Raw genomic sequence first — 19,295 nt, 5'->3', positions numbered from 1 at the left:
TACACTCCACTGACCTGGGTTCATGAGGTGTATATCCCATCCATCTTCGTTGGGTTTAAGGTCATGAGTCAGGTGAGTCTTATTACTTGGATCACAGTAACTATATTTTTCATGGTACTCATAAGATTTACATCCTGGAATTTGAAGACAAGCACGATCACACTCCTTTAAACTGATTTCTTTAATCCGATCAGGTGAATCATGCCCTGGTATGGCAGTTCTTTTTAATGTAAAGACATCATCATCGGCTAGATAAAAAAGAAATGAAAGAAAACAAAAAAGACATTTTATAGTCACACATGCATATTAAATATTATATAGCATTTAGTGCATTATTTGTTTTAAATGATGATGATTATCATCATCATCACCATCATCATTGAACATTCATTATCCATGCAAGTATGGGTTGCACATGCCTGCATTATAAACAAATAATTGATCTACAAAATGACAACTTAGTCAGAATTCATGTGAATGTAAAACATCTTCAGGCTCATTTCAAACATTGTTTCAAAATTTAAGTTGCCTGTAATCCATTTGTGCTTTCCTTTTCTAATGGTGTGCTTTTGTTGAATCTAAACATAGTTCAAAAGATGGACAACCAGCATGTGAAGTGTCCTTATGGTAATTTAATCTTAAACAAAAGCACACCATCAGAAGAGGGGTGTACAAATGTATTATCTACAGCCTAAAACAGTGAGGCAAGGTTCCATGTGTGTCTCATGATGTACTAGAATTCACATTAATTTTGAGAAGGATATCTCATGTCAAAAAATAGTTTGATCGATGGATTCTATTTTTATAATAAATTGTCCATTTAGAAAATAATGAACCAGATGAGTTTCAAATATTTAAAATAAAAATTTCAATTATAAGGTACTTATATTATCTAAAGTTTTAAATATATAACATAATAGAAGTATTTGAAATAATAATTCTTTTGTAAAGCTTGTACATAACATATGAGTAAGCTAGGGAAATAATCATTTTCTTCTGTTATTTTGTGTATCAGATTACGGAGGAGAGGAACAAATAGCAAGATACTGTGCAAAAGCCATGCTACCTAGCAGTATGTCTTCCATCTCATTACATTTCAAGTTCAAACTCTGCCAAGAAAAACTATTTTTCATCCTTCTGATTTTGATGAATTATGAAATCTATCAAGAACTGGGGGTCAGCAGTATGAACTAATACTGTCCCCTCAAAACTGCTGGCCTTGTACCAAAATTTGAAGTGATTTCTACCACCACTACTACTCAGATTTAAGAAACATAAGAGCTTCCTTTCTTACAGCCACCAGCACATGAAAAGCAACTTCAATCATGCATAAAAGTGTTTAAAGTGAACAAATTCTGTTTGAGAATGTCTTAACAGAACCACATTTCCTAATATTGCTTTTCTTTCCGAGGACTACGTCCATATCTGTCCTTATAGATAAACCTGTCAATGTCTTTACACAAATGGTTGTCTATATACTATGAAGTACAAATGGAATCACAAATTTCAGAAAAAGAGGAACATAAAGAGTAATTACGTTTTACTCGTTGGTAGTAATCTCTGTCTTTGGCTGATTTTATTTTCTTGGAGGCAGCTGCAGTTTCCTTTGATAAGTAACATTTTCTATTTTCTTTATTTATTTCAAACGATAAACAATTTTTTTCAGAAAAGCATTTTTTGGCACAGTCTTCTGCTGTTATATTTTTCCTATGCCACAACAATTTCTCAGGTACATCCAGTGTTCCATTTTTTACTTTCACAAAATATTTCTTAGCAACTGGAATAAAAAAATTAAAAAATTAATATGAAGAGAAACAACAACAATAATTTAATTTATAATGTAGAAAGAAGGACAAAAGTTTAAGGTAAGAGTTAACTGGTTAAATTGGTCCCTATATTTGACTGGGATTTTATTTTATTGGCCCTGACAAAGCAAATTTGACATCAGCCAGATCTGAACTCAGAAGTCAAAGAGCCACAATATATACCACAACACATTTTGTCTGATGTTCTGATGATTCTCTCAATCCATCACTACTCAGCATCATCATCATTTAATGTCCACTGTCCATGCTGGCATGGGTTAAAAATATTTATAATTATTGTTGATGTTACCAATATTTATGATAGCAGTTCCTAGATTTTTATTGTTTTACTTGTTTCAGTCATGTGACTGCGGCCATGCTGGAGCATCGCCATTAGTCGGAAAAATCAACCACGGGATTTATTCTTTGTAAGCCTAGTACTCACTCTGTCAGGGTCTTTTACCAAACCGCTAAGTTATGGGAATATAAACGCAGCAGCATCAGTTGTCAAGCAATGGTGGGGGTACAAACACAAGACACGCACACACATATATATGACATTTATTCTTTCAGTTTCCAAGTACGAAATCCACTCAGAAAGTTTTGGTCAACCTGAGGCTATAATAAGCATATATATATATATATATATACAGTAGTTGACATACCTGGTAATTCCTGGGAAAGCAAGCTTATCCCTTGGTTCCATTCTCATACTTGTTTCGCTAATCCAGTAACAACAATACAAAGTATGTAGCCCTTAAAACGGTTTTTGTGTATTTATTGAGAATACCAAACTGTCTTACAAAGTATTTGTTTTTAGGAATTCTCAATAAGTTATGAATACCCAAATTGTGAAGTCAGTTATGTAATAACATGAAATTAATTACCCTATAATAAAAATTCAGATAAAGTAGCTCCGAAAAGGGCTTTGATACATTCTGAGAGTATATAGATTTTAGGAGGCAATACTAATAAGGTATGTATACTAAAATTGTGAAACATGTTATGTAATAACAGGCTAATTAGACATGAGATAATAACAATTCAAAGTAATTAATTGTGAAAAAAAGCTTTTGTGCGTTCCCAGAGAATATTACCCTCAGCAGCGCTAGTGTTGGTATATTCGTGAATAAGTCACTAACTGAAATAAGTGGATCTATTGTTTAGGAGAATACTATTTACTTGTTTAAGCGTTGTATTGGATAAATTAAGAAAAATAACTAAAATAGTTCAAATACTAAGAAATAAGAATACTGAAAATGAATGGGTTATTTCCCTTGGTGGTTATTTCCAGGAGGGGATGGGTTATTTCCCTTGGAAGCTAAAAAATAATTACTCCCAGTGTTCACTCACGCCCAAATGTTATACCTCCTGCCGTTTACCCGAACATTTTTCGAAATCAACTTATACTTAAAACCTCCCCAGACGCATAAGCAATGTGCATGTGAAGTTTAAGAAAAACTGGTCAAACCATTTTGGTGCAAAACGAGGACATACTGATATACACACAGAGACATTTTCAATTTTAATATGTAAGACACACATAAGCATGCACATAAAAATAAAATGAAAATACTCTACTGACCTTTATCAAAGATGTAAGTATCCCCATTTCCATCATTGAGTTTAAGTTTATCAGTCAAATGAGTCCCATTACTCAAATCACAGATCATTTCTTTCTCATTGTACTGATATGAATTACATTCTGGATGTTGATGGCAAGCTTCATTACACTTCTTTAAGTTCACATTCTGAAGCTGTCCTAAAATATCTTGCTCAGATATGCTAACTTTATGAAGCTTAATTTTCTTATCTTTGGCTAGAAAGAAAAAAGAAAACAAAGAGTAAATTTTATGCCCACACTCAAAACAGATGGGGACACACACACACACAAACATTGGCTTTTGCAGTTCTCTTAATCATAGTAAATTTCTCAAACATAATGACAATGTATATTCGTTAAAAAAACTACATAAGCTATTTAATATACATGTATAACACTGAATCAAATCAAATTTAGGATACACGCATACACACACACACACACACACACACACACACACACACACTCTCTCTCCCTCCCTCTCTTTGTCTTGTCTTGGGAGTAGGCTTGGTGAGTTAGTTTGAGGTTAGGCTGGGCAGATTCTTAAGTCTTTACATAAAACAGGAGAGGAAGGTGAAATTTTCCATGTTGAGTTCTAAACCTTTTCATGGTATCATAGTGCATATTACTTGAAATTTCTAGGTTACTGTCTCTGTATAAAGCTGATCTGTGAAAGTACTCAAACTTCTTGAGGCTACCCAGGATAAATATTGCAGTTAAGTTTGCTATTTAATTCTGATGAAAGTTTCTTGTAGATATACAGAGGAATGGCTCACTTTTCTTTTTGATCCAGAAGAATTCATCGCATTAACAATGTCATCCTAGCATTCATGAGTATTCTAATACTGTGATCACTAAACCTAGTACAAGGTTTCAAGAAAGAAGGATTTCAACTGTAAAGGACCAAATCCTTGCAGTAAAACTGAGTGAATTTGCTAGTTGGTCAGTTCTTAATACTCTGAGACTGTTCGGAAAATAGTAACTTATTTTAGGCAGAGAAGTTTCTTTAGTCTCAGCAGACAACTTCTCTAATTCACTTTATGTTGTATAAATGGTTGGCAATAAAAAGTACATTTTGCTATAACAACCATGACAAAATATAGGAGTTACACAATTACATAAACTGGCATTACTTCGGTTAGTCTGCATATCAGATAATGAAGGACAACACCTAATGCCGAGATATGGTGCAGCAATAGCAATGTCTAAGCCATGCCAACATACACAAATGTAGTAAAAGCTGTTGTTATCACAACTACTTCTGCTTCACCCACTACCACAACAAGCACCAGCACCAGTGCCACAACCCTACTACTACTACTACTACTACTACTACTACTACTACTACTACAGAAAAAAAAAGAAATTCTTTTCTTACATAAAACAATCACTGAAAATATACATAAATGTTCCAGGTGAACAAATGCTTTGTGAGAATGCTCTAACAGTATCTACAGTTCCTAAAATTGCTTGTGTAAAATGTGTCTATGCTTGCCCTTAGAGGTAGACAAATGTTTTTACAGAAATAGTTATCTATATATTATGAAGTACAAATGGAATCACAAATTTCAGAAATAATGGAAAAGAGAACCTACTATAATAATACTCTTGAGTCTTTCTTCATCACAACATATGAGTGAGAAAAGAAGAGGTGATAGATGAATAAGGAAGGAAGGGGTGAAAAAAATCAAACAGAATTTCAACTCTGTGTGAGTATATGTGTGTGTATGTAAAAAGGGAAGTATGTGAATGTCTGTGTGAGTGTGTGTGTGCAATGGAAATGAGATGGTGATATAATAATACTCTTGTAATCTTGTGTTTTTCTCCGTCACAACATATGAATGAGAAAGGAAGGAAGGGGTGATAAATGAATAAAGAAGGAAGGAGTGATGGCAAAATGGGAATGTTTGTATATGAGAGTGAACATTCAGCATGGCCACAGCTCATGAGCTGAAACTAGATAAAATGAAAATGAATTCAATGCTGAAAAGAAAAATCAAATAACATTTCAGCGCTGTGTGAGTATATGTGTACATGTGTGTGCATGTAGAAGGGAAGAATGTGAATTTTTGTACAAGTGTTTATTATATACCTTATTTCTATATAAAATAGTACAATTAGCTGTCATTTTTGACGGCACGGGACCAGCTAGTTCCAGTAATAAAATACAAAGAATAATTACATTTTATTCGTTGGTAGTAATCTCTGTTTTTGTCTGTCTTTAAATTGTTGGAGGTAGCTGCAGTTTTCTTTGATAAGAAGCATTTTCCAATTCTTTTGTTTATTTCAAATGATAAACACTCTTTATCAGAGAAACATTTTTTTGCACAGGCTTCTGCTGTAACCTTTTTCTTTTTCCACAATATTTTCTCCGGTACATTAAGAGATGAATGGTTTACTTTCACAAATTGATTCTTAAAATCTAGATATAGAATAAAATTTAGACCAATGAAATACAACAAGAATATTAATTTTGGTTTCAAATTTTGGCACAAGGCCAGCAAGTTCGGAAGTGAGGTAAGTTGATTACATAGATCCCCAGTGTTCAACTGGTACTTATTTTATTGATCCCGAAAGGATGAAAGGCAAAGGCTGAATTTGAACTCAGAACCTAAGGACAAACGAAATGCCACTAAGAATTTTGGTGAGTGTGCTAATGATTCTGCCAGCTCAACACCTTAAAAAGAATAATAATATTAATTTCTGATATAGAAAGAAGCCCAAATCTTTGAGGGAGGATGGGTTGATACCATGATAATTGCTGCTCACCCTCCTTTAACAGTGAAGAAAAGGCAGTTTTTCTTATCTAATAGTTATAGCAAAATGGTTGTATGGTGGATGAAGTTAAAATATCTAATGACACAGTTTGGTTAATCACTCATATGCATTTTTAAAGTATCACTTGTAAAACAGATAAATATGGTAAGGAAGACTGGATAGGGACCACAGTGCATAAACCTGTAGTTTAGGTTACAAAAATTGGAGCAAACATTCGTCCTGGGAGTTCCATCCCAATAATTGCTTAACATGCTCCATTTGTCCTGAGAGATGAGCCTAACATTCAATGATGGGGGTTCTTCAATTAGCCTTAGACCGACATCCATCTACACTCAAGAATTTTGCCTCAACATCTTCAACATCATTATCAACGTATAGTAATGAGAGAATTGGAAAAAAAGCTTTAAATTGTGTATTTCGGGCCTTTTGGATATCAGTTCAAATGAAGCCAGAGTTCACTTTGCCTTTCATACTTGTTGGAGGTCAATGACATAATGTATATATCAAATTATAAGGCTGATGGTATTGACTAAACAACTCTCATCAAAACTTACCTTTGTGTATAAATCAGGAAACATTATCATTAATAATATAATTAAAGGGTATGAATTAGAAGATAACAAGAGTCTCAGAAGTCTGTTTCAGAGGGCTGCCGAGTTTTACGAAATAAGGACTCATGGAATTATATTGTAAAAAGTTTGGGATGATGATATAAAGTATGGCTGAAAAAGTTAGAAATTAAGAGAAAAATTATCAAGATTTGCCAAGGAATAGCTACAGAGGTAAGAAGTTTACCTAACAGCAATGTAGTTTTGTCTGTGGTTAAGGATTTGCTTCACATCTAAGCTTTGTGCATGAAATCTGGTTGCTGGAAATCTGAAATCTGGTTGTCCAAGCTTGTTTGTGACAAGTTTCTACACTTTCAGCTTTTGTTTGGCAAACTTAGCCCATCACCCAATTTAATAGCAGTACTTGGCCCTTGGGTAGAATCAATAGAGTTCACTTTGTTGCATAATTTGTGGAAATGTTTTCCACATACCAACCACAAACACAGACAATTAATATGGAGTCAACCAGTCTTCCTCTGACAAAGACATTCATTATAGAAAGTAAACAAAATTATTTAGAGACAACAAAAAAGGAGCTGTTTATGTTACCTTTACAAAGAGATATCATTGGAGTCCATTTTTTGTCCTTTCCACAAGTTGACTTGAACTTTTCTCCCCCTGGACAAGTATAGGTCACCTCAGATCTATAGATGGTGGAATTGTAGGACTTCGATGTGTGAGCAATATCTTTTGGAGGTTCACAGCTAATATTTGAGACAGCTGGAATTGAAAAGAGAAACCGATATGAATGGTATGTGGATCTTAGGAGGATGAGAGTGAGGAGAAAATGGCAATATTACAATAAAAATTATTGCATGAATCAGACAGAAGAAATTTGCATTCAGATCTAAATAGATAAATACATACAAATATACTTGTTTGTACATATGTATGCATGTACTTGTATATAATGTGTGTGTGTGTTTGTATACATTTGTGTTTTATTGTAGGTATATAATGTTTATATTTACATGTCAAATAATTGAGTGTTTACGTGTGAGTGTATATGAATATAAATAAATTACGTATGATAGGACTTTCTATTTCTGTTAACATGTCTGTCTGATGAGTTTGTTATTTATGATCATAACTTTGGCAGCCATTTGTGTAAAATGTGTGTATGTGATCGAGAAAAAAAACTAAAAACATATTTGAAATTAGCATTAAAAAAGGGTTCAGAATCCCCTAGAAGTAGGCAATCATCATTTACTTCATTTAAAAATGCAGACTTCTGTTATTTTTGCATTGAGCGTTCTATACAAGCCATATGTATGCTAGATGCTAATAAGCTATTGAACTAATGTACATGGGTGTGTGTGTGTGTGTGTGTGTGTGTGTGTGTGTGTGTGTGTGTGTGTGTGTGTGTGTGTGTGTGTGTATTATAAACATACATATAATACATATGTGCATATGTAGATGCACACAACCTGATGTAGATGCATGCAGACACACATAAAATTTAATGAATACACTCCACTGACCTGGGTTCATGATATGTATGTCCCATCCATCTTTGTTGGGTTTAAGGTCATAAGTCAGGTGAGTCTCGTTAGATGGTTTACAGAATTCTTTTTTTTCATGATACTCATAAGATTTACATCCTGGAATTTGAAGGCAAGCATGATCACATTCCTTTAAACTGATTCCTTCAAGTTGACCAAATGTATCGTGAAATGGTATGGTAGTTCTTTTAAGTGTAAAAACATCATCATCGGCTAGATAAAAAAGAAATGAAAGAAAACAAGAAAGACATTTTATATTCACACACACATATTAAATACTATATAGCATCTGTTGCATAATTTGTTTTAAATGATCATCTTCGTCATCATCATAGAAATCATTTAATGCTCATTTTCCATGCAAGCATGGTTTGGACATACCTGTATTATAAACAAATAGTTAATCCACAAAATTACAATTTAGAATTTATGTGAATGTAGACTATCTTCAGGCTCATTTGTAACCTTGTTTCAAAATTTAAGTTGCATGTAATCTACTGGTACCTTCCTATCTAATGGTGTGCTTTTGTATAATCTTAACATAATTCAAAAGATGGTCAACCAGCATGTGAAGTACCCTTATGGTCATTTAATCTTACACAAAAGCACACCATCAGAAGAAGGGAGTACAAATGTACTGTCTACAACCTAAAACAGACTAAAACAATGCCTGTTGAAAGTGGAGAGGTAAGTGCTGTTGCTCAGAAAATTTATTGAAAAGTGGGTAAGAGCAGCGTGCATGGTCCAAGGAAACAAGCCAGCTCTGTTGAATAGTATGGTCCTGCCTAGAACAAACTTGACATACTGAGTGATGCTGAATAGTTCCTATTAGTGGCCATTCACTCTAACCATGAAGCAGCAAGTATTGTTGTACATTATGGTAATCCAACTTTCAAAACTGGAACTGAAACTCACTGTTTTGAGGACAATAATCAGGTATTATTTGTTAACCTTTTTAAAAGCTTTTGATTCATCTAAATTGGTCAGGGCCCTATCCATACAAGCTTTATTGTCCATTGTTTCTATGATGTACCACATGAAATGGAGGGCATCATGGATAGATATGTTTGTAATGGTGCATGTTTGCACATCACCAATCCAACTGTTGGGCAAGTGCCAAAATTTGACTAACATGTTGGGTTAAATCTTGAAATTTGCATTCAGAGGAGTTATAGGCAAAAATTATCAATGTGATCCCTATTGTTTTAAAAACACAGCACTTTTCTTGCAGTGCCTCATAGGAGGCTTTTGGGGTGGGCACTGAAATCCATTCGGTGACCCAACTTGCCACTCATGAGCAAAATACTGCTGATCTAATAACAAGCGGCCATCATGGCATTCCAAAGACTGAATTCTTGCTTTGTTGCCATGTCGTACCCCTGTCACAAGAGTCCAGCAATGGCTTTTCTTCTCTTGTGCCTTAAAGCATTTGCCTTAGCTGAGACAATCAAGCCTTTGTGCTTTAAACTGAAGAATTATTCAAGGGCCAATCTCACCACAAGCATAGCTGTTGCATTACATTTCATAACTGCTTCAAAGTTTTTAACAAAATCTCTTGTCAAGTTGCTTTGAATGCTATCTAGCTTGATTATATAGATCTATATATTATGAGGTACAAATAGAGTCACACATTTCAGAAAAAGAGGGACAAAGAATAATTACGTTTTACTCGTTGGTAGTAATCTTTGTCTTTGGCTGATTTTATTTTCTTGGAAGTAGCTGCAGTCTTCTTTGATAAGTAACATTTATTTTCTTTATATATTTCAAATGATAAGCAATTGTTTTGAGAAAAGCATTTTGCTGCACAGTCTTCTACTGTAACATTTTTCTTATCCCACAACAATTTCTCAGGTACATCCAAAGTTCCATTTCTTGCTTTCACAAAATATTTCTGAGTAACTGGAAGTAAAGAAAAATTTATAGGAATAGAAACAACAGCAACAATAATTCTAATTTATAATGTAGAAAGAATGACAAAAGTAATAGTTAATCAGTTAAATTGGTCCCTATATTTGACTGGTATTATATTTTATTGGCCCTGACAAAGCAAATTTGACATCAGCCAGATCTGAACTCAGAAGTTAGAGCCAGAACAAGTACCACAACACATTTTGTCTGATGCTCTGATGATTCTCTCAATCCATCACTAACACAAATATTTATAATTATCGTTGATGTTACCAATATTCATGATAACAGTTTCTAACTTAAACATAAATTCACACATTCTGCAATGACTCATGAAAGGAATGGAACTCAATAATTGAATAGAGCTGGTTTTATCAACTACAGAAATATGAGAGGTGAATTATAGCCAAGAGGGATTTGAACCAGGAAACATCCTGCTGGAGGGAACACACTTACACACTTTCTGTTCTTTGATGGAAGAATTTGAGGAGATCTGCCAGAATTTCTCTAACATTGACATTTAACACAAAACTAAAACAAAGATAGAGTCCAAATGAGAAAACATATTTACATTACCTTTACAAGACACTTCTGGAGTCCATTTCTTGTCCTTTTGGCACACTGCCTTTAATTTTTCTCCATCTTGACAAGTATAGTTCACTTCAGATTTATAGGTAGTAGTATCATAGGATTTAGATGCACCAGCAACATTTTTTGGTCGTCCACAGGTAACTTTTGCATGAACTGGAAGTGATAAGAGAAACGGATATCAGTTGTGAATATGTTAGGAGGAGGGTGAGAACAAGGAGATAATGAGAAATTTAGAATAAAAAATATTGACTGAAACAAACTGAAGACATTTGCATGTATACACACACACACACACACAGAGTATATCTTGTGTGTACAGTTAGATGTACAACTGCTACTGTTGAGTTTAGAGCTCTATGTAGATTATCTTCATCCAATTTATATCCAGTATAGTGGTGTGGTTTCTACTGTGCTTAGTAGTAATACTGGTTATGGTATATAGAGCAACACAGACGAAATACAAGTTTATATCATTTGTTCCCCTTGTACACTTAACTGTTGTGGTTGTTTGGAAACCACAAATTGGATGTTCCACATGCAACTAGATGCTTAATCACAAAGGATCATAAGGGGAACGCTTTGTTGCATTATGTTATGGTGGTCAAACATTTAGAGTTGTATAGATGGCAAAACCTATAAGTACACACACACACACACACACACACACACACACACACACACACACACACACACACACACAGTATATCTTGTGTGTACAGTTAGAAAAGGAGAGTAGATAGAGAGCAAATGTCAGAGGGAAATGGAGAGAGAAAAAGTCAAGAGAAAGGGAAAGGAAAAGAGAAAAAAGGGAGAGAAGGCAGAATTTTAATGAAGAAAAGAATGGAAGAAAAAACTTAAATGGTCAATAATAAAAGGGATGGAAAAGTAAAAATATATAAAGAAAAATATATATAAAATGATAAAATAAGTGAAAAATAAATAAATAAATAAATCTTAGAGATAGAGAGATATATATGAGAAGCAAAGTGAAAGAGAAAAAGAGAAAGATAAGAAAACAAGGTGAGAGAGAGGGAGAGAGAGAGAGAGAGAGACGGGGAGGGGAAGACAGAGACACTGAAGAAAGGATGGGTTATGTAATCTTTTATCCTTATCCAATAATCTGTGAAGAAATCAAGAAATCTACAAAGAGTGGATGTGGATATTTTCAAAAGGGAACTGGACATTCTCTAGTCCACGATACCAGATGAACTAATTTCCCAGCATGAAGTACAGATGAGAGCAGCAGTGTCAAACTCCCTCCTATGCCAAATGGGGCAACAACCAGAGTAAAAGCAATAAGCAGGAATGGTGATATAAAATCCCACCACCCTGAAGAAATCAGCCAAATAATAAAACTGCAGGAAAACCACAAAATCATGGTAGTGCCCCAGCATGGCCACAGCCATATTGCTGAAACAACTAAAAGAAACATACATACATCATCATTTAGCATCTGTTATCCATGCTGGCATGGGTTAGACAATTTGACTGGAGCTGGTAAGCTGGAGAGCTGTACTACTGCCGTCTGCTTTTGGCTTGGTTTCTATGGCTGAATGCCCTTCCTAACACCAACCACTCCAAGAGTGTAGTGAGTGCCTTTTATGTGTCATTGGCACAGGTGCCTTTTACAATTCACTGGCAGTGCAGGTATAGCTGTGTGGTAAGAAGTTTGCTTCCCAACCACATGGTTCTGGGTCCTATCTTACAGTGTGGAACATTGGGTGTCTTCTTTTATAGCCCAGATTCAACTAGATTTGGTAGAGAGAAACTGAAAAAAGCCTGTCATATATATATATATATATATATATATATAGGTGTGGCTGTGTGGTAAGAAGCTGGCTTCCTAACCACATGGTTCTGGGTTCAGTCCCACTGCGTAGCACCTTAGGCAAGTGTCTTCTACTATAGCCATGGGCTGACCAAGGCCCTGTGAGTGGACTTGGTAGACGGAAACTGAAAGAAGTCTATCGTATATATATATAAAAAATTTCTATAACCGCTTATATTATTGTTGCTGATATTATCGATCAATTATATCTACTGCAGATAATATTAGCAATAATAATATCATTATGAATATATATATATATATATATATATATATATATATATTATATATATATATATATATATATATATATATATATATATATATATATATATATAGAGAGAGAGAGAGAGAGAGAGAGAGAGAGAAAGAGAGAAAGAAAGAAATTTAGATAGAGTATGAATAATACAGAATACTAAGGTGAGATTGTATAATTTCTTAACTTGAGAACTGTTTCTGGGGAAGGACTCTACTGACCTGGATTAATAATGTATACATCCCAATTTCCTGTGTTGGGTTTAAGTACACCAGTCATGTGAGTCACATTACTCAGATCACATAACTTGTCTTTCTTATTGTACTGAAAAGAATTACATCCTGGATATTGATGGCAGGATTCCTTACACTCCTTTAAGATTTTATCCTTAAGCTGTTTCAAAGTGACCTGCTCTGGGAAGCTAACGTTTCTCAATACAAGAGGCTGGTCATCAGCTAGAAAAGAAGAAAAAACAAGAAGTATATTTTATACTCATCCATTCACCCAATCGCATACACACATTTGTAAAGAATGTGGTGCATAACTTTGTAATTGGACAATTTATTATAAACAAATAACTAATCCACAAAATGGCAACCTAATCAGAATGTATCTGCCTTAGGGTGATGCTGTCAACAATTTTTGTATTTTTCTGTCAATATTACATATTTCAGTAACTGACCAGTTAATGATATTGAAACTGTAAGTGAGGACTGGTATGGCTAAAGTATTGATGTCTTCGATTCTGTTTCTTGCATTCAGATCTGTCTTGAGTATTGCCCTTACTCTGTGATAACTTTCTCTTCTGATATGGTTGGTGATAGGAAGGGCATCTTGCTCTAATAACCATGACAAAATGTTGGAAATACATAACTATATAAATTAGTAGTACTTTTTCTGTTATTTTGTATGGCAGATTATGAAGGACAACAATTACTGATGAGACACTGTGTTGTAATAGCACTGTTTAAGCCATGAAGAAATGAAGAAAATGCTGTTGCTGCTGCTGCTACTACTCCTCCTCCTACTCCTCCTCCTCCTCCTCCTCCTACTACTACAACTACAACTACAACTACTCAAGTTTAAGTAAAACAACATGAATTTCCTTTCTTACATATAAATACAATTGAATGCATGCATAAAGTTGTTTTAGATGAGTAAATGCAGTATGAAAATATCTTAACAGTATTTAAACTTCCTAACATTGCTTATCTACTTTTTCAGGAACATGTCTATAACTGTCCTTATAGATAAGCTTGTCAATGTTTTGACAGAAATAGTTTTCTATATATTATGAGGTACAAAAGGAATCAAATTTCAGAAAAATAGGAAAAAAGAATACAATAATAAAACACAAAAAATAATTACATTGTATTCGTTGGTAGTAATCTCTGTTTTTGCTAGTTTTTATTTTCTTAGATGTAGCTGCAGTTTGCTTTGATAGGTAACATTTTCTATCTTTATTTATTTCAAATGATAAACAATTTTCATCAGACAAACATTGTTTTGCACAGGCATCTGCTGTTACACTTTTCTCGCCCATCAATATTTTCCTGGGTACATCCAGAAGTGCATCTTTTACTTTCACAAAATGGGTTTCAGAATCTAGAGTTAAAATAAAATTTAGGCCAATGAAAAATAGCAACAATAGCAATAACAATGACATTAGTTTCTAACAGAAAGTAGGCCAAATATTTGGGGTTAGAATTGGTCAATGAAATTGGCTTCTAAACTTGACTAGTATTATATTAATATTTTATCAGCTCAGGAAGGACAAAGTTAACATCCAGTACAGAGCGATGTGACAGGGTGATGCCATAGTAGGATTGTGAGAGGTGGGGGGTGCTATACTAAGAGAAGTAAAGCTGAGCTAGGAAGAAAAAAATGAACAGGTAGAAGAAGGAGGTGATACTTAGTGGTTTATTGATGGGGAAACCAAAGGATAGGGGTGAAAGATGGTAGAATAGAGCAATGAAGAGAATACCGTGGAGAACTAACAAATTGAGAAATTGAAAAATGAAATGAGAAAAAAATATTAAAAAACTATCTTAAAGAAAAAGAACAAATTAAAAATTAGAAAATGAAATTAAAATGAAAACGAAAAGATGATGAGAAACAGAGGTATTAGTATAAATATTTATATGAACAGTGAGGAGGTCTTTGGAAATCCTCACTTGAGAAAACCCTGAAAGATTTCTTTTGAAATTTTCAAATTTCAAAGGTTCAAAAATTTCTAAAGTTTAGAAAGTTTAAAAGGTTTAGCAGAAATTAAGAGAAAATATATCAAGGAGTTACAAATTCACAGAAAAACTATCAAGACATTACAAATTAAGAAAAACTATCAGATGAGATATAGTATAATTGTAACAACAATGTGGTATTGGGTAGAGTTTTGTCTGAGTTAAAAATTTTTTTTCACAATTAAGCTTTGTGGATGAAAACTATTAATAAGCCTACTGGAAACAAGTTTCAACACCTCCAGCTCTTGGCTGGCAGACAATCCATTGCCCAATTTAATAGCATCCCTGTCCTTTGTGTAGTATTAATGAAGCCTACTGTGTTGCAAGCATTTGGAGAGGTCTCTGGTTACAGGATAATGTTCTTTCTCCTTCCCACCAACCACAAACATCATGGAAATTGTCATGGAATTAGCCTTTCTTTCTCTGACAATGACATTAACATACAGATAAAACAAAATTACATAAACAAAGACAAGTAGGAACCTATTTATGTTACCTTTACAAGTAGATGGGACTGGAGTCCATTTGCTGTTCTTTTCACATGTTGACTTTATTACTTCTTGATTTGAACAAATATAAGACACTTCAGATTTATAGTAGTCGGTTCTGTAGAACTTCTTAGCACCAACAATGTCTTTAGGAAGCCCACAGTTAATTATGCTGTGATCTGGAATTGTTAAAAGCAATTGATAGAAATGGTGCTTGTATGTATGTTTGGGAGTGAGTTACAAAGGGAAGAAAATGGCTATGTTACAATAAAAGACATTGAGTGGATCAATATGAAGAAATCTGCCTGCAGATATAAATGCATATATACAAACATACAGATGAGTAAAGCAAAAAGAGAAAAGGGAGTAAGAAATGAGCCCCGATGGATCAATACTTGCATACTAACACACACAAACACACATCATCATCATTATATATATATATATATATACACACACATATGTGTGTGAGTGTGTGTGTGAGTGTGTGTGTGTGTGTATGTGTGCGTGTGTGTGTGTATGTATGCATATATATATATATATATATATATACAAAGAGAGAGAGAGAGAGATGTCTATGCACATAGACATATTTGCATTCATATGTGCATAAACATATATACATATGTAGGTATATACCCATATCTATGTATGGGTGTATAAATTTCTTCAATTTCTTTCATCCTGTTTCTTACATTCTAAACTTTTCATAAGTGTGTGTGTGTGTATATGTGTATATATATATATATATATATATATATATATATATATATATATATATATATATATATGTTAAATCTCTGAACGAGGTATTAACAGTAACTGCACGATAAAGTGAAGTATATTTGCCACTTAAATGTGGCTGACCCCGAGGGGTGGATGTTACTGTTGCTTTTAGCCCCAGGAGGACATCTCCTCCAGCTGGCTATCGACACACTTCTGTGTCCTGGCTGTATTTGCCAAGGGAGGTTATCCTTCCCATCTTGATCTACGATACGTACGTACTCGAGTTTCAGGTTTATTTCCCTTCTTCAGCGTACGACAATCGCCGACCTTCGATGCAAAAGGCATCCCTTGGCAAATATATATAAGTTTTTCCAGTGAAATTATTCACTGATATCGAAAAACTGAAAACAAGCAATGTTAAATCTCTGAACAGACAGGACACAGAAGTGTGTCGATAGCCAGCTGGAGATGTCCTCCTGGGGCTAAAAGCAACAGTAACATCCACCCCTCGGGGTCAGCCACATTTAAGTGGCAAATATACTTCACGTTATATATATATATATATATATATATATATATATATGTATATTACACACAGACGTTCAGCAAGAAAACTGAGAAGATCCTATGTGGAATATGCACAGGATCTACAAAAACTTTGGAAATTGATTCTCTCAAATGCCTTGGTGGCTCATTACAGGTAGTAGATAATTCCTTAATTTCTGTTACTCAGGGTGCTAAATTGTAATGGGGGAGAGGATGAATTGAGACTGATTGCTAGGATAAGAATAGGATGAAGGAAATTCAGAGAGGTTTTACCTCTGTTGGTTACAAAAGATCTCTCTCTCTCTGAGTGAAAGGAAGACTGTATGATGCATGTGTACAGACAAAAATTCTACATGATAATGAGATGTGGGTCCTGAATGCAGAGGACATGTAAAGGTTAGAAAAAAATGAGAGTAGTATACTCCACTGGATGTGTAATGTAAGTGTAGATTTTCATTCCAGAATCTTTTTGTTTATAAATCGAGTGAGCATGATATTTTCCTCCCTCCAGATGTAGAGAGATTATATGCCTCAGGCTATTTGTGTCTGACAAGTTGCAAACACAGCTAGCACTTTATAGGAGCGAAACCAATTGTCATTCTCTGACCAGTCATAACAAACTACCTTCTAAATATTACAACTCTAATTTTTAGAGTGTGTCTTTATTTTGGGTATATGAACTACTGAATGATTCATACACACACACACACACACACACATATATACCTATATGTATGTGTGTGTATATATATATATTGTACACACACATGTATGTACATGTGAATACATACAAACACACACATACATGCATATACATACACAATAAATGAAATGAAAAAACGTCTACTGACCTGGGTTAATGATATGAATATCCCATCCCCATTTGTTGGGTTTAAGGTCATGAGTCAAGTGAGTTACATTGCTTCGATCACAGAATTTTTCTTTTTCATTATACTCATAAGAGGTACATCCTGGGGTTTGATGACAAGCACGACTGCACTGCTTTAAACTCAAATCTTTTATCTGTTCAAATGTATCATGCTGTGGTATGGCAGTTTTTTTAAGTGTAAAATGAACATCTTCAGCTGGAAAAAGAGAAGAAAGAAAACAAGAAGTGCATTTTATACTCAAATAAAAATAAAATATTCAACAAAATCTGGTGCATAATTTGTGGATAATTTATAATAAACAAATAATTGATCCATATAATTTGTGGTTAATTTATTATAAACAAATAATTGATCCACAAAATGACAACTCAGAATTCATGTAAATGTAGAAAACCTTAGGATTAATTTGAAATCTTCTTTCAATATTTAAGTTGCATATAATCCATTTGTACACCCCTCTTCTAATGGGGTGCTTTTGTAGGGTCTAAATGTTGTTCAACGACTGCCAACCAATGTGTCAAGTGTTGTTAAGCCATTTAATCTTAAAGGAAAGTACACCAGTAGAAGAGAGATGTACATATAATTATACAGACAATTTATCAAAAGCACAGTCCATCCACAAAAGTATTTTTCTGCATAATTACACATCTCAAAATTCATATGAATTCTATTATATCATGGGACATACTTGAAAGCTCACCTCATTGTTTAAGTTGTACATATAATTCATATACAACTTGAACAATATTTTTGTGAATGGACTGTGCTTTTGATAACAAACTGTCTGTATAACAAAGTTAATTGCAAGAGAGGAATTTTCCAAGGGGACTCATTAATCCCTTTAATATTTGTGTCATTTTTAATCACCCTCAGTTTAGAATTAAGGAAGGCAAAGACAGGGAATCAGTTTAGAGACAGTAAAGGAAAAATTAACCATTTTCTCTACATGGATGATCTGAAGCTTTTTAGTAAAAATAGAAATAGATTCCTTAATACGAACTGTAAGACTCTTCAGCAAACATACAGGTATGGTATTTGGCATAGATAAGTGCACAATATTAGTTATAAAAAAGGGACAGGTAGTCAGCAGTGAAGGCATCCAATCATCAAATGGCCAGACATTAAATTCATTGTAAAAAGGAGAGAGTTACAAGTACCTAGTACCTAGGAATATTAGAAACTGACAGAGCACTAACTATAGAAATGAAAATGAAAATTGAGAAGGAATACATCAGAAGGGTGTCAAAGTTAATGAAGTCAAAACTAAATGGCCTAAATCTAGTGAAGGCTGTAAATAGTTGAGCAGTATATTTACTTAGATATTCAGCAAATTTTGTAAATTGGACAAAGTTTGAATTAGCAAATCTAGACAGAAGAACTAGAGAGGAATTCAATATGAATGGAGGACATCACCCAAGAGCAGGAATAGCAAACTATACTTACCTAGAAAGGAAGGTGAAAGGAAGAAGGGGTTTAATATCAGTGGAAGATTGCATGAAGTTAGCTAGAGTAGATAGAGGCTCCTA

General features: G+C 34.1%; 2 protein-coding genes across 2 annotated transcripts in view; both read right to left on the bottom strand.

The window, feature by feature from the left end:
• LOC106869402 (uncharacterized) overlaps nt 1-4,557 on the bottom strand; it is a 109,943-nt gene extending 105,386 nt beyond the window's left edge. The window contains exons 1-4 of the mRNA XM_089358261.1: nt 4,542-4,557; nt 3,391-3,624; nt 1,538-1,777; nt 15-248 (exon numbers count right to left, since the gene is read on the bottom strand). Coding sequence (XP_089214387.1) covers nt 15-248; nt 1,538-1,777; nt 3,391-3,624; nt 4,542-4,557 — 724 coding nt within the window. The remainder of the gene's footprint in view (nt 1-14; nt 249-1,537; nt 1,778-3,390; nt 3,625-4,541) is intronic.
• A 968-nt stretch (nt 4,558-5,525) lies between these two features.
• LOC128248841 (uncharacterized) overlaps nt 5,526-19,295 on the bottom strand; it is a 353,886-nt gene continuing 340,116 nt past the window's right edge. Inside the window, exons 185-193 of the mRNA XM_089358260.1 lie at nt 17,731-17,964; nt 15,616-15,786; nt 14,248-14,484; nt 13,101-13,334; nt 10,781-10,948; nt 9,959-10,195; nt 8,276-8,509; nt 7,344-7,514; nt 5,526-5,830 (exon numbers count right to left, since the gene is read on the bottom strand). Coding sequence (XP_089214386.1) covers nt 5,526-5,830; nt 7,344-7,514; nt 8,276-8,509; nt 9,959-10,195; nt 10,781-10,948; nt 13,101-13,334; nt 14,248-14,484; nt 15,616-15,786; nt 17,731-17,964 — 1,991 coding nt within the window. The remainder of the gene's footprint in view (nt 5,831-7,343; nt 7,515-8,275; nt 8,510-9,958; nt 10,196-10,780; nt 10,949-13,100; nt 13,335-14,247; nt 14,485-15,615; nt 15,787-17,730; nt 17,965-19,295) is intronic.

The sequence above is a fragment of the Octopus bimaculoides genome, chromosome 10 (assembly GCF_046866305.1).
Source record: "Octopus bimaculoides isolate indiv1 chromosome 10, ASM4686630v1, whole genome shotgun sequence".
NCBI classification, from domain to species: Eukaryota; Metazoa; Mollusca; class Cephalopoda; order Octopoda; family Octopodidae; genus Octopus; species Octopus bimaculoides.
This window is presented reverse-complemented; position numbering and strand designations above follow the sequence as displayed.